General features: G+C 34.9%; 1 protein-coding gene across 3 annotated transcripts in view; it reads left to right on the top strand.

The window, feature by feature from the left end:
• Positions 1–15,865, top strand: part of SYT14 (synaptotagmin 14) — a 91,877-nt gene that overhangs the window by 45,069 nt on the left and 30,943 nt on the right. For all 3 annotated transcript variants that reach the window (XM_074817974.1, XM_074817975.1, XM_074817973.1), the window contains one exon: positions 14,230–14,498. In XM_074817974.1, coding sequence (XP_074674075.1) covers positions 14,230–14,498 — 269 coding nt within the window. The remainder of the gene's footprint in view (positions 1–14,229; positions 14,499–15,865) is intronic.

Below are 15,865 nucleotides of genomic sequence, written 5' to 3'. Positions count from 1 at the left end.
GATATCTTTTATTTTTCTTTTCCTGTCAAATCTTGGATCATAAATTATATTTCCACACAAAATTTGGCCGATAGATAATTCTTGAGTAGATCTGGTAAAATTTGAATAGGTGTTTTGAGTTGATGGTCATTTTCCCTTTTAACTGAGGAATAATTAATCTGTTAAGAGACTAGTGTCTAATGCTCTTCTTCAGAGAAACTCATCATCCTGTTTAATAATGGCTGTTATCTTTGTTTTGAGAGCAAAATTCCTTTCACTGGCAATGAGAACCAGTGCTCCGAATCACCTGCTTTTCCTGGTGCCATTTCCTTCCTGTTAACAAGAAGGGGCCTTAAAAGAAGAAAACCTCTGGAAATGACAACAGTAGTTGTCATTACTGTTAAAGACAATCTGTTGGCTTCAAAAGTGTAGGGAACAACAGTGGCAATTTCCACACAACTTTGGGATTCTGCAAAGGAAGAACTTAAGAACCCTTTTGATGAAGGATGGTAACAGTGGTAGTTATTCTTTAAAAATACCACTTCGCACTTTAATTAAGGGTAAGAGTCTGGTTTTTATGCTTCTGTGTCTCTAGCTCAGCTATTACATTTCAAAATCTCTGTATTTTAAAGCAGAGCTGAGCTTGTGGATATGAACAAGTCAGGTAACTTATTGTTGAGTGTTTTGCTGTAATACTTGGAGAACTAGGAAAAGGGGCAAGAGCAGCATTTGCCTACCCATTCTTCTCTGGCTCTCTAGTTCTCAGTTGTCTTCATGGCACTCATTTATGTAGCTGATGTCTTTCCATTGATTTAATGCATTGAAAGTTGGGAGATGGTTCAGAATGAGTCAATATCAAGTTCCTATTGCAATAATTTATTTTTCCTTCTGGTTATTCCCCTTAACTTCTCATACATTATTTCAGGTTATGTTAGTATCAGCACTCGGTTTTTGAATCCTGTGTAAATTTTGCTCTGTGAGTGGGAGAGAGACTTTTGTTTTTAAGAGAGGTCAGAACACAGAAGCATAATGGGAAAATCAGTTTACTAACTGCCCTCTTCTTCACTGATTAGTACAAATTATTCCCAGCTTGTTGGAATGCAATTTGCATTTGAAAATGCCCATAATAAATTGGTATAAAGAGGCCTAACAATTTCTGTTTAAGGGAGTTTTATTTACTCTAGTTTGTGTGTAATCTCGGAGTTGCATACAGTGTTTCTGCAACTCCTTTCTGAAATGCTTGCTGAAATTTGCTGCATTTTACATCTCAGTGGATATTTTGATCTAGAAACACTTAAACTCTGTCAACTCAAAATAAACAGCAAACTTGGAATGATTCTGTCTACTCCCATTTTCATTTTAACACAGTTTCAGGGTTGATCAGATTAAATTGCTTTATGTCTGCACCTTTTTTCATTTTGTTTTCCTTGAGCAACAGTAGTAGATTTCAGATAGAAAAGAACTGGCTTGTTTATTTCACTACAAATGTTAGTATATGGCATACTTGAATTTTTTGAGGGGGGCGGGGGGGGGAAAGAGGAGCACTTCCAAGGGGTTAGATATTCAGCCTGTATAGATGGCTCAGATTCCTACTGTGTCAGTTTTCTGGTGTTTGATAAGGCACACAAAGCAGTTGTGGGAGAAAGCATATCACTTGTATCCATGGTAACTCGAAAGATACTTTGGAACTCAAAAGGATAGAATAAGCCAGAGTAATAGGTCTCATTATAAGGGCAAAATACATAAAAGGTTCAGGCATATGCTTTTAATTAGTTGCCAAAAATAGCTAGAATCAGAGACGATGCAATGAAACAATAATTCTTAGTGTTAGAAATGAGCAACATTTGAAATCTAAAGATGTGCTCAACTGAAAGGCTTTTATGTTACCATCTTATGGGTATTTGGTCCATGAATACTAACAGATTTGCTATGGTTTCTTAATCATGCTTAGGACATGAGACTGCACACTGATAAAAGCTAGTGCAAGTCTCATATGACTACAAGTTTCAGAAGTTCCATAGTGATGTTAATTCTTATGGCTGTGATGCAGCTTCTTATGAATAGCATGTGCAAAGCATTCTCTTACGTTTTACAAGTGCACTGCTGGAAAAATAAATGTGATGAGTGCTGCTATGTAGGGATAATAAAAATGATTGAAAATGCAGATTAGTTTGAGATTGAAGTTATAGTATTTTTCAGAATAAGTCACTTTAATTAATTTTAAAATAGGAAGGTAAGCAATGGGGGAGTGTGTGAAAATGTAATATGAAACTTGAATGGATGGACTAGATTTGAATCCTGGAGAACAAAAATAGATCAATGTATGAAGTACAAAGTATAGGATATTTGAATAACCATTTTAATAGAAATATTTTAATACAGTGAATAATTTTAAAGTTTTCTATTTGAACAGCAGTGTTTGTAAGGAATCCATCTTGTATTGCAGTGCAATTCTCCACATTATTTCCTCTGTTGCTATAGAAACTAATTCTAGTGCAGCTGTGATCGCTTATCAAAATTCTAATGTTTCAATACCCATTTCTTATTTTGAGTTATTTAAATAGCCTTGTCTTACTTTGAATCAAACTGCACATTTCATCACTGCTGAATTGTTGACTGGTCAAAATGTTAATGCGAAGTGATAGCAAATGCTGTGGTGGTTTTTTTTCCCTTTCTGCCATCTAAGCTATATACTTATTGTTAAAGTTTGAATAACAAGCAAATTAAGGCTTTTTCACTTGATAAATTATAAAGGTCAATATTTGCTGTCTAACATCAGCATTTTGTAATGGATATTACTTTCTCAGTGTAATCTTAATTATATTTAATATTTCATAAACCTTAAATTGTTCCTGTTACTGATACATGGCCATGGGGCATGTGTATGTATATATGTGTGTTTACATATATGTCTCTGTGTGTGTGTAAACTATTATTGGGATGTTTTTAACTTAAAAGTCTGTATCTTGGCATGTTCATTTTATCAGCATAAAGGTTTCAGTGATACTATGTTGTCTAAAGCTAGTCAGCCACAAGGTATACTGCAGTAGAACGTCACCAGTTAACAAAGTATTCTGAATCTCTTTTGCTCCTTCTATTATTTGTTTCTTTGGAGTTGGCTTTGGGTTTTGTTTGGGGATTTTTTGTGGTGATGGTGGTTTTCGGTGGGGTTTTTTGTTTGTTTTTAACAATGAAAGTACTATGCTGGTGGGTTTATATTTAATGCAGGATGCAGCAACGTAACTAGCATATGCAGAGGAGCTATACTTGCCTTTTAATTGTTAAACTGCTGTATTATAGAAGGAGCTTTATAGATATTTGAGATACTTGTATTTGAGATGATCCCCATCCTTGGCTATTATAGTATTGAATTGAGATTTTTAATATATACTGTAGAATCAGTGAGTAACAGGTTGAAAAGTACCTGTAGAGGTCATCTAGTCTGATCTTCTGATTGAAAGAGAGATAATTTCAAAGTTAGACCAGGCTGCTCAGGGCCCTAGCCAGGAGAGCTTTTAAAACCTTCAAGGCTGTCAATTACGCAACCTCTCTGGGTAACCTCTTCCAGTCTATAGCCACTCTAATTTCAAAGGTTTTTTTCCTTATATTTAATCAGAATTTCCTTTGTTGCAATGTGCATGTATATCAGTTATACATCAGTTTTATATATAGCTTAATAAAGTAGTTTATGAATAAAGTAATTTAAACTCTTTAATGCTGAGATTTGAAAAAATTAGCATTCCGGTTATGAACCATGTTAAACATCATTCTGCTGAGTACATTTTCAATTGTAATGTTAAGATCTAAAAACTGCTGACATCAAATTATGAGGAAGGGTGGGATTGTAATAGTCTGGAGACATGTTGTATACTTTCTGATGTTGTAGCAAAGCTACTGAAATGTTCCAGTAGTACTTTTCAAGATAATCACTGACTTTCTAATGAGTGTACACTAATTTAATGTAGAGTGAAATAAATAATTTTCAATTTTAAAATTATCATACAAACATTTTGCAGCTGTAGCTGTCAGACTTTGATTACTAATTAGCTGCTGTTCACCACCTTTACATCTCTTACTCAACAAGCAGCATCAAACAGTAATTTCAAATAAGGTGTATACATCTTTGCTAGTATGAGAAACAAATTTTGATGGATATACATGTTTTTACTCTGTCACAACACCTAGTAAGTTTAATATTGTAGGTATAACACCATATTCATGACAACACGATTTTCTGGTTAGTGTTTTGGGAAGTTAAATGGGTTGAGAATGATATGCTGCACTCTGCTCCTTGACTGTTCAGTGTTATTGTTTCTATGTGTGGATGACATGGAAGACCAGTTCCTCTCCTATTGTTTGTTGAGGGCTGAAGCATCGTTCTGTAGACCATATGAGCTCTCTGTATGCAGTATACAGCTTGGCCACTGTTGTCTCATCCTTGTAAGCTCTTGTATAGCTCTTATGACTGGTGCTATAGCTGAATGAAAATATCTTCACCAGCCAGACTCGTATTCTTTTAGTCCCATCAAAGTGCAGAAAATTACCTGTTTTGTGCGTTCTATGACAACTACGGAAACATAGCAACAACTACATCATATATTACATATAAGCCTAGTAAAGCAGCTTGTCTATGACAGTGGGAGGTCTCAGAAGCGCCACAAAGTGAAAGAAATTTAGTTTTGAGTAACTTTACGCCTGGAGAAACTTGTTACAGGCCTTGCTGAAGTGGCTGGAACAGACCGACATGCTTCCTGTTGCCTAATCCATGCTTTTTCTGTGAATTCGTAGCTCCCTTACCAGGTGTGTGAAGGGAACATACCTTAGTTTCAAAACATATGCATTTCCTGTGATCTTGCAGTGTCTATTTTGCCTTTCTTCTTCTGGACAGTTGGCCCCAAAAGTGGTACTAGTGCCATTATTTCTAAGTATACTTTCTACAGACACAAATACCTGAAAGGTTTCAGAGGAGTTCTTGAGTGTGTGTAGACAGTTTTCTTCTATTGTTGACCTGTTGGATACTCCTGCAAACTGATATCATCCTTGATTTTTCTGGGTTCTAACTGCTTTTTGTATGATAAAGTTATGAGAGCTGTTTCAAAAGCAAAAAAAAAAAAAAAATCTGAATTTTCTAGAATCCTTTTACAGGAATAATCTGATATACTGCAGGAAATACAGTCCATTTTACCAAAACAAGTCAATGGTAAATCAACTGAGCCATTGTGTCAATGAAAGAAGGGGAAAAAGTGCCTGAACAGATAAGAGAAATCAAGGTCCTTTGGAATCTCAGGATTTGAATAAATAATTACCACCATCTCCCCACTCAAAACGAAAAATAATAATAAATCTAATATATAAATATAAAAATAAATGTTTCTTCTGGGATATGTCTCGCCTTTCCTGGAATGTAACTAGATGTGTTCTCTAGGTTGTGCAGATTTTCACCTACAAATACAGATATTCCCACCCATCAGACATCACTGATTTCTCTTTTATCTCTTTGCTCTGTTGACACTGCTTTTTTCTCAGATCTGAACCACTTTTTTGCATGTCATGTGTTGTTTTATTTTCCCCCTTCCTTCACCTTTCTTCCTCTGTCATTTTTGCTTTGTTATTTTACCTGTTTGTAATTTTTCATTCCTGTTTGCATCTTGTCTGTTCTTTATTCCTCTCTTTGCTTTTTTCTCATTTTCTGTTCAGATCTACTAAGCTTCTCTCCTTTTATTTCTTTCCTTTGTTCATATACCAACAACCTATCACTCTTTCTGAATCATTGCACCTACTTTCTCCGTCTGCCTTTTTTTTTTTTTTGCTCCTTTTTTCCCCACCCTAATATTTTATTTTTTGTCTTCCTTCTCTTCCACTACAGAGCTGATGATAATGGAAAATTCTGTGGGGGTATATCTCTTAAGAAGCTAGTGACTTGGAGTTTTCCGTGTTGGTGGTGGTACACAATTCAGGTGAATTTTAGATTAATAATAATTTACAAGGTTTGAAGTAAAAATAATAAAAAAACCCCAAAACAAAACTGGAAGAAACAGCTAGGGTACTTGTCTTAAAAAATTTGGTTTCAGTTCCACACTTTATTGGAAGCTTTCTGTGATTATGAGCACTTCTGAGCTAGTAATTACTTCACAGTAATCTTTATTACCTCTTATTTAAACCTGTGCTTTAGTTCTCCATCTGTAAAATGCCAGATATGTTAACTTCTATTATAGTTTTACCATAATATATATTTTGGTTATATATATAAACAGTTATGAGATACCCAAATTGGAATCACATAGATATCTTGAGTAGATAGGCAGAAAATCCATGGTCTCATGAAATGATTCATGCAGAATCATTGTAGTGCTGCTCTGTGTTAGTGACTCACTCCAACGGAGTATCCTTTGCACTCAAAATTGCTGTGAAAATAAGGCAAAGGAATCAAAGCAAGCTTCGTGTTCCTATTCTGAAAACAGTTCTTGATAGAAAATACCTTTCCTGGTTCATTTTCACCAGTTAAGTGTAGTAGTAAATAGACAGCTAAAATACTAGGGAACTTTACACAGGTTTTTGGGTAAAATTACAAAATGCAGCTAGCAGGGTGAAGCAGTTTTTAAGAAACCATGAAGTTATTGCATTTTAAGTTGCAGAAAGAGTTCTCAGTAAAGGAATTAATTGTATCTTACTTAAAAGTATGGAAAAAAGAATGATGGAATTCTGATAGTTAAGGAACGCATTTAAGTACAGTATATACTGCTGAATGGATCTTGTTTATATCATCAAATGAATAATTATTGAGATCTTAGAGGGGGTTTCTATATCACTTAGAAAACTTTGTATTATTTTCTTTTTGTCAAATAAAAAATGAACGTGCCTGAAATGAGCTGCAAAAATATTGTAATGTTGAAGAAAATGTTACACATGACACATTAATCTTGCTTTCTAATCATGCTTTCTTTCATTATTTGAGAACAAATAGAATGAGAGCAGGAACATTACAGGAATATTAGCTGTGTGTTACAGATACTTTACTGGGAATTGATTTTAGACCTCTGTGAGATCTTTTTCACATTTCAGCACTTTATCCTACTGCTTGACTCCTGTGCTTGATACTGCAGCTGTAGTTGTATTAAACTGGACTGGAATTTGAACTATAAAGTGAAAATTGTACTCAAATGAAGGATAGCAATGACAGAAAAATACTTTCTAAGCCCATATCCAGCTGCTACGGTCCAGAGGTATGAGAGGATGCTAGTAAGCGCACAGTGGTCAGAAATGGGGATTCTCAGGGGCCTGAGATGGTTTACAGTGGGTGGAGTTTTCAGAGCTTTTAGCTGTTAAGCTCTGAATTTCTGTTAAGCATCCATAAATGCTGGTGAGATAGCCGAATTTGGGTGCATTTTCACAGAGATGATAAAAGACATTTCCTTGTCACCAAGACACTCATAAGATTTCAAAGCTGGTTGTCAATCACCTTCAGCAAGCAGGACTTCTAGTGTATTTTAAAGGGGGGGGGGGAGGAAGATTTTAATTCATTTAACTTACTATCTTTCTGGAATTGGTATTTTTCTAACAATTTTGATAACTTGGAAAAAGCGAACAGAGATGCAGAGGAATACCTGTTCATTTATGAAGTTAGCCAACATAGTGCTCTGAAAAGTAATGTAAACAAAAGTTGTGTGCTTATAAAAACAGTAAAAGTGAAACCAGCATCTAAATGGAAAAGGAAATAAGTTTTTCTACCTAAGAAGTTGAATGAACATACTTGGTACAAATGCTTTACCTAAGGAAATATAATTACAGAAGAGAAGGCAAACAATTTTACAATTTCAATTCTTAAAGATCACTGCTTCCAAAAAGCTTTACGGCTGGATGTAGTCTCACAAAAGAAGAGTTTTTTAAAGTCTCCTTTTAAAAATAATTTTAAAAAAACCCCTCGAAGTTATGGAAAGCTTGATTTATTGACATTTGCATCAATAAGAGATTAAAATGCTGAACCAATATGTTTAAGCAGTATTTAGATGTATTTTGAACAGTTGGAAAGTATAAATACAGAACCAGGTAGCAGAACTCCTTCCTATTCAAATTAATAGAAATACTGTATAAAAAAGAGAATGATACTTAAATTGAAAGAAAATGAATTCAGGAGATGCTAATGTATAATTTTCATTGAAAGACGACCAAAATATTTGGGAAGGAAACAAAAGAGTGTCTTTTGACAGTTAGCTCAGTATAATGCTTTAATAATGTATTTGTAGTTTAAATGTTCTAATTTGGGCTAATTTTGGAAAGAGAAAGGTTGGAATTTTTCACCAGAGCAGTGCTTTTCTGTATTGCTCTGTAAAACAGACCATAAATTCTTGTGAACCAGAGGTGCTCCGTAAGTGCAGAAAAGAGCAAATTTCTTTTGTCAGCGAACAAAACCAAGCTGTAGTTCTGCAGGCTCATGATGTAAATAGACAAATAACAATACAAAAAAAAATACTAGTGAGCGTCAAGTAACTTCAGTTGGTCTTAGACCTTTCCTGAGGAAGAAACTTGAAGCTTTAAGGATGGGATGTAAAGATAATTCAATAATTTTGGATTAGTTTTATTAAAAAACAAGAGAACCTTTTTATGACATTAATATTCAGAAGAATTAGCCTTAAAAGGTGAGGAAAATGCAGTATTAAGAGCTTCATGTGGCATCAGATGTAAATGGCAGCAATGCTGTTTTGATTTCCACAAGTCTGGGATCAAGCTCATAGTGTATGGAATTTTCTAAATATTAGGAGAAAAAAAGGAGAACTATATTTTACTAAAAAAAAAACCCAAACGGATATGATTACTTTTCTTGTTTACTGGTGGATTGCTTATTCACATTTCAATTGTGAATAACAGTCTAAAATGTGGCAAATGCAAAAAGAAAGCTGATAACTTTTTTTTTTGTCTGTTGTCCATAATGACCCCATACTACCCCTATATTGCCCTTTTTTCATTAAGCAAGACTTGTGCCATAACTCTTTTGGAAAAGAGATAGAATAATGCAGAGAGGATTTGTTTTCTTGTGAAATAATGGTGGTTTTTTTTTCCCCCTCACAAAAATGCATATAAGCATTTCATTTTAAAGGAAGGAGAGCCCCGAGGTTTCATTCAATATTTAATGTTTATATTTTATACCCCTCGTAATGTGGGGTAATTCAGTCAACATAATATTTTTGGATGGTAGAAAAGTTCAAACACGAAAATTCCATTTGGACTGTCTGTGCTACATATCAGAAATCTCTAAGGGTATTTAATCATTCAGAATAAGAAAGGTTTCTTTAATTTTTAAACACATATTTCATTTTATGTTTTATTTAAATTGTCTTAACATTTACATAGAACCCCTTGAAGGCTTGAAAACTTGAAATGTATGTTAGATTAAAAAAAATAAATATGAAGCATAGTGTATGTGGCAATACGTTAGAGGAAGAAAGGTACTTTTTGAGAATGAAGATATTCTGATAATTACAAAATACGACTTACAAAAATTATTAATTAATATAGTGATTATTTGTTTTAAAGGAACTGGAAACCAGATTCCCAAAGAAGTTTTGTTGTAATGCTGCCTCCCACAATAGTATGAATATTTAAAGAAGTAATATATATGAGAAACTTGAAGTTGCAAAAGTGTAGTTAATTACTGCTTATGAGACAGGGGAATTAGAACCACAAGTATAGCTTCTTTTCCTGTATGTTGAGAGATGGATGTTCTTGGAATTACTCAGGAAATACGGGCTAAAGAAAGCTAGGTTTTGCTGCTGCCGACGACCTTTGGGAAAATTAAGACAGCAAAGTCTAAATATTGTAAACATGGAAAGGAACATCACCAGCTTGATGGTGAAATGTTGTACAGCCTAACATGGTCCACAGGGCAGAAATGAGGAGCATTGAAAGTAGAAAGTTCAAATAGTAACTGAAAACCTAAAGAAAAAGCATTTATTTATAATAAACTCAAGATCATGTATCTTTAAACTTGATTCCACTCAGCAAAATGAGTGAAAATGTTGTGTATTTTGTCGTAGTTATCAATTGTATGTCCTAGGAATGCTCATTTTGGCCTAGGTTGCTGTGTCAGATTTTATTGACGGTCCCTTGATGTTGATGGCAAGATCTGTATCACCTCCCCTTGGCTTTCAACCAGTCTCCTGTACCAGGAATTATGAAATCAGATTAACCTTCATTGTTTAACAAACAGTACTAAAACGAAGGTATCTATTTACTTCTGAGTTGGATGTGCTAGTGGCAGTTTGCGTGCTGTAACTTCTGAGTGTACCAGCAAAATGCTGATCTGCTTCTTTGTCGGGTATTTCACTTAAAGTTCTGTTTTCTTCAGCTGTTGAGCAAGGACTTTACTATTACTATATGAGTAATATAGTGTGTTCCCAGCCCACTAAAGATGGATGAAAATTTAATTAAAGCAGTTAATCATTAAAGGTTTGGTTATTCAAATCTGCCTATTGACAGCAATACACTATATTCTCAATTCAGAGTTTACTAAATATTTGTTACAAACAATTGAGTTTCACTCATGTTAGAGAATGCAGACGACTTTCACATAGTTTGGGTGAAAATCTGAATGCGCGATCTTTCTATTTCTCTCCTCTGCTTTGGCATTTTCTGGCTGATAGGAACCTCAGACTAAACCCAATTTGGTTTCTCTGTGATTATTTCTATCTTCCAGGTTTGGGATATATGTTGCCTTGTTTTACACCCTGTCTAGTCCAAACTGGTATGGTAATTTAAAATGATTAATTTCATTGGGGGAATTGGCAAAATTTATTTTCTATCTGGTTTGAGAGCAGAAAGTTTCTTGGGAAGCTTGCATAGAAATGATGCAACAATTAATTTTAGGTTTTCACTGTAACCATTTGCTTGTTAAGAGTAACTCTTTAGCAGATGTTATTAGCCACATTCAGTGGTCTTTGAAAGTTATTTTGGCTTTGTCACAGTATACCAGTATGCACAAGAGTAACTCTATCTAAGTTTACACCTTAAATGGAAGTTACAAGGTATTTATAGGTAGTGTTTGTACATGTAAATATGCAAACACTTCAGAACATGCTTTCCTTTAGCTTCAAATGGTTTTCTCCAATACAATGAGTGATAGTCCAGCATGGATTAGCAGTGGTTTTTTATTTTAAGCTTTGATACATATGCAAAATTTTGTTGATAGGTTGATTGTTGTAGTTGCTACTTCTGTGTAATTTTTCAGGAAAATACCTGGTATCAGATATTTAGCATTGCTGTATTCACTTTTGTCTGTGATACCATTTGTCACTGATATCATCAGTCATTAGAATGTCTTCATGTAATTAAAATTTGCAGTATTTTAAGAGAGCTATAACATGAAATCATCATTTTATTGCACCGTTTACTGAGGAGGGGGAAATGAATTAAAATGAGACTTTAAAAATAAATTTGAAAACTTTGATATCTTTTTATGTAGAGAAACCTTTTGTTCAAAACCAGTTTATACCTGTTTAGACAGAGGTGTCCTTAGGTTTTTAAACCTGGATATTTGTTTTAAAAATTTACATGCTATTTCTGTTTGCCAAGTTAAACTTTCAATAATAGTTAAAACCTGCCCCAGTGTTTCAGCACTTTCTGAGATTTTTGAGTCACAGCTGGTTAATAAGAGTTTTCTTTTATTCACTTCTTCCCCGCCTACATTAAAAGTACCTTTTCTGTCACACAGCCTGTGCTGTTTTCCCATAGGGACATATAATGGAGTTCATCAAAGTGAAAAAAGTGAGTCACACAGTCATTTATTTACTCATGTAAGACAATAATGGTGTTGGTAGTTACCCGGACATGCTTTCATTTCGTTAGGTTGTGGAAAAGCTGGGACTTTGGAGACCTGACTACATGTGAAAAGAAAGAAATCAAGTCATAGATACATGGTGGTTACTGTCTCATTTAATTCTGTTTGTTGCCTTTCAGAAACAAAGAGCAGAAATGGTGTTGCTCTAAATTTGCTAGAATATTTATTTGTTTAAGCTATGAAAAGGAAGTCCTGTTTTCATGGTATAGAGAGTCAAAGGATATTTATTTTTATTTTATTGTAATTAAAATATGTTTAGATTCTAAAATTATGTCTATCTAGTTTCATGGGCACAAGTTACCTAATATTAAAAAAAAAAAAAAGTGCTTTCCCATATCTCTCTGTTTTGCAAATAATGGTTTCTCACTATTCCTGCATGGTGGTTTCAAGATTCTGACTGTCCCACTTAACTCTTTTTCGTATGTAAGGTTCTGTGGTTTTAGACTGATAACTATGTTTTGCATATAGGATTCCCTGCCTGCTCCGTTTTCCTTTCCAGCCCAGTGGGACTGGAGTTTCAAGAGTTAGTGGCACTGGGCTAACTTACAGCAGAAGAGCTTTTGTGGGAGCACTGTAACAGTAATTTGGAATCACTCTGAATGGTAGGCTGGCTCTGATGGGTTTATCAGAGAAGAGAGGATTCCTGACAGTGGTATCATCTTGTAGGAGTGTTTTAGTTACTCATTTGCCTTAGCTTTAGCTAAGAGGAGTTCATTAGGAGCCTGGTGAAATAGAAAAGAGCCCTACATTCCCCAGTTATCATTGATATTTATCCTCTATTTATCTGTGCAGTAGATGTGCTCCATAATGAGCTGTCCTGTCCCCGGCCTTCAGTTACCCAGCTTTGGGGATCTGCAATGCACATTGCCTCTGTTCTAGCCAACGTGTCTGGGTTTGCTTCCCACGGACAGTGTGCACTGAAACCATGGTGGTTTGGGCTTACATCAAGTCCCAGATGCTGTGAAATGTTCCAGTATGCCACAGTCAGATACAGCTCAGACTTCCAAAGGAAAGGAGAACAAGAGGGAGCCTTTTGCTAAGACTGTTTGTTTCCCAGGAGAGCCACATTACTGTGTTTTCAGCCTTGTTCCATAAAGGGTAACTCTTATGCATACTCTGTTTGTTTATGTGCTGTGTTGAACAACTGGTGATTACCTCTGAAACAGATAAAAGGTTGATGTACTTGGTGAGAATTTAGGACACAGGCAGGGCAATCCTGTATGCAAAAATTTGATGATGAAACTAAAATGTACCACCTTTGTCATGTGGGGAAGAAGATCAGTTTGTTTCTTAGATGAATCTGAAATCAAAGCTTATATTGTTCTGTTAATACTTTTGTTAACTTCCTTGTTTGGTAGATTTTTCTGTGAGTGAAAGTGGTATGTCTGACACCAGAAACATTGTTGCTTTGAAATTTTTGTGTAGAAGTTAATTCTGTGTGTGAGGGGCATTGAAATCTTCATTAAAACCTCTACAGAAGATGTAAACAAAATGTGATACAGGTTTTTACCTATCCATGGTATTCCTTTAATTTCAGCTGCTGCATGCTTTGCCGTCTTTTCCCAATTCTAGTCAACTGCGTAATACTGCATAGTAAAATATGAGATCAAGAATTGAAATGCAGTTATTTTGAATTAACTTTCTATATCCGTAGCTATGCATCACGTTTATTTTCCGAGGAGATGTTTAACCACATTTTTGTCTGTCTGTCTAGTGTGAGAAGCAAATATGGTCAGTGTCAAGTATTCATCCCAAACACAAAATAGCTCACGATCCCTTTTCCACTGTCTTCAGTGGCTGGACCTAGTGTCTAACTTCTAGACACTGGATACATACCCTTTAGCTGTCCTTAACGAGTAACAAAGAATCTGAGATGCTGCTTCGCTTGTTAAATTCACTGGTGAGCAGAGTTCACTTGTGTGAAAAGGCTTGTGTCTGCCTTTATTAGTACCTTTTTTGTCTTCAGAGTTTAATATCTCCCTGGGTGAACAACTGCATGGGAGGTAATCAGAAGTTTGATATGGCTTTAGGGAGAGTATTTTGTTTCTTTAATTGGTCTACATTCCGCCTGCACAGAATCTGACTTAAGATATCCAAAGGTTTTTGTAAGGTAAGCATCTCAAATTCAAGCCTAGAATTTTTGTCATGTCATATTTGTGCGATATTTATTTATATATGGTTTACACAATCCATTGTGACTTAATACTTTGTTTTTATCTAAATCTCTTTAATCTGAGAGATCATTCATTTCTATTTTTTAACAAATATTTTTCTGTAATTTTTGTTATCTAGTTTGAAATATAAAGACATTTATAGATTTTTAAACACTTTGTCCAAATATTTAGACTTACTGTTTTCCACAGAACTGTTTCAACAGTAAATAATTAGAAAGTAAGTAAAGAATTTTCCCTTATTCTTAGTGAACTGCATTCAGAGGATGAGAAGAACACCTCCGCTAGATGAACTGCAGCCGCCTCCGTACCAGGATGATAGTGGTTCTCCTCATCTTTCATGTACGCCTTCTGAAGTCGGAGACAGTAAATGTGAATTTTCCCAGTGTAGCAACAGTCCAAGATGTTCGTACAAGTGCCCAAGTGAGGGAAGCACGGGACACGAAATAGAAAGCTTTCATAACAAAGGATATGAAGAGGATGTACCAAGTGATAGTACAGCTGTCCTTAGTCCAGAGGTAAATGAAAACAGTTGAGTGTTCTGAAACATCATGCAGTGCAACATTTATAGAGCTTTTTTTATCTAAAGATCAATGCACAGTTATATGAACACTAATACTGCAGATAATTAAAAACAAAATTAGTTTGTGAGAAGGTACTACAATAGGATTTCAGATTGTTCTTTATAGTTATCTTTATCGTATCTTTACTTTCAAACAAGCTCCCAGTAAGAGTGAATTATTTTTTTAAACCATTCAGAAAACTTCATCTCACTATAAGGACTGTAGTGAGAATTCTTCTTCTTCCACATAATTTTTCAAACAACACAAATAAAAAAATCCGTTAACACTTTTCAAACTGAACACCCAATATTGTAGAACATCTTTTACCAAAAAAAAAAAACCCAAAGAATTTTTTTAATTGCTGATGGTAATATAGAGATTTGGTCCACTTAATTTTCCTTTTTTTCTGCTATAAACTGTAAAGATACTTATTTATTTTTACTATGAAGAAATCTTTTCTGACACATTTCTTTGAAATGTCTTTAACAACCAGTTACTGCACTGACATCTATGGGTAAGTCTACATTAGTGATGTCATGTGCAGAAGAGGCTCTTTTTGGTACAAATTTGTCTTTTGTCTCTACCTGGAGTTTTGAAGTGCATATTAGGGCTCAGTCTTGATGTGCCAACATCTGTTTCTGTCTTAGTAGACCTCCTGGTAAATTGATGTTGCATACCTGGCATGTTAGTGCAACAGCTGGAAGGCCCAGCTGCAAGGTTGTCCAGTAGCTAGCTGTCTACGTGTACGTGATGATAAGCTAGGACCACAGTCTGTGTGAAGTTCATTGCTGGTGAAGACATAGTGTGTACATATGGCCCTCGAACCTTAACAGATTGCAGCAAATCTAATCCTAGTTCTTCCCGTTTTGTGTCACACCAGTCATTAATGTAAGCATACTCAATAAGAACTGAGAATACTGCCAGAATTTTTTTATAGCCACTCAACAACTTGAAGAGTGAAACTTTCAGAGGAATGAATTCCCATAGCTATGTAGCAACCACTTTAAAATAAGAACATAACATTTTTTTAATCCAGAAAGCTTTATTGTGGCATGAACAAGCATATCTTTGATAATATGAAAATACACAGGAAATGCATTTGGTTTACATACTTGGAATAATTTGTTATATGAGCAGTAGGTTGACCTGTACTTGTAAATATTTTATGTTTCGGTATCACTATCAAGCTAGCTGTTGCAACAATATAGGGGATCAAGATTTTGTCCAAAATTTGAAGTGACAATAAACAATCTTAAAATTAAGTTTAAAATACAGGTTTAAGTCTGGTGCCATTTACAGAAAGTTTGGAAGATGTGTTCAAA

The sequence above is a fragment of the Strix aluco genome, chromosome 3, assembly GCF_031877795.1.
Source record: "Strix aluco isolate bStrAlu1 chromosome 3, bStrAlu1.hap1, whole genome shotgun sequence".
Taxonomy (NCBI): Eukaryota; Metazoa; Chordata; class Aves; order Strigiformes; family Strigidae; genus Strix; species Strix aluco.
This window is presented reverse-complemented; position numbering and strand designations above follow the sequence as displayed.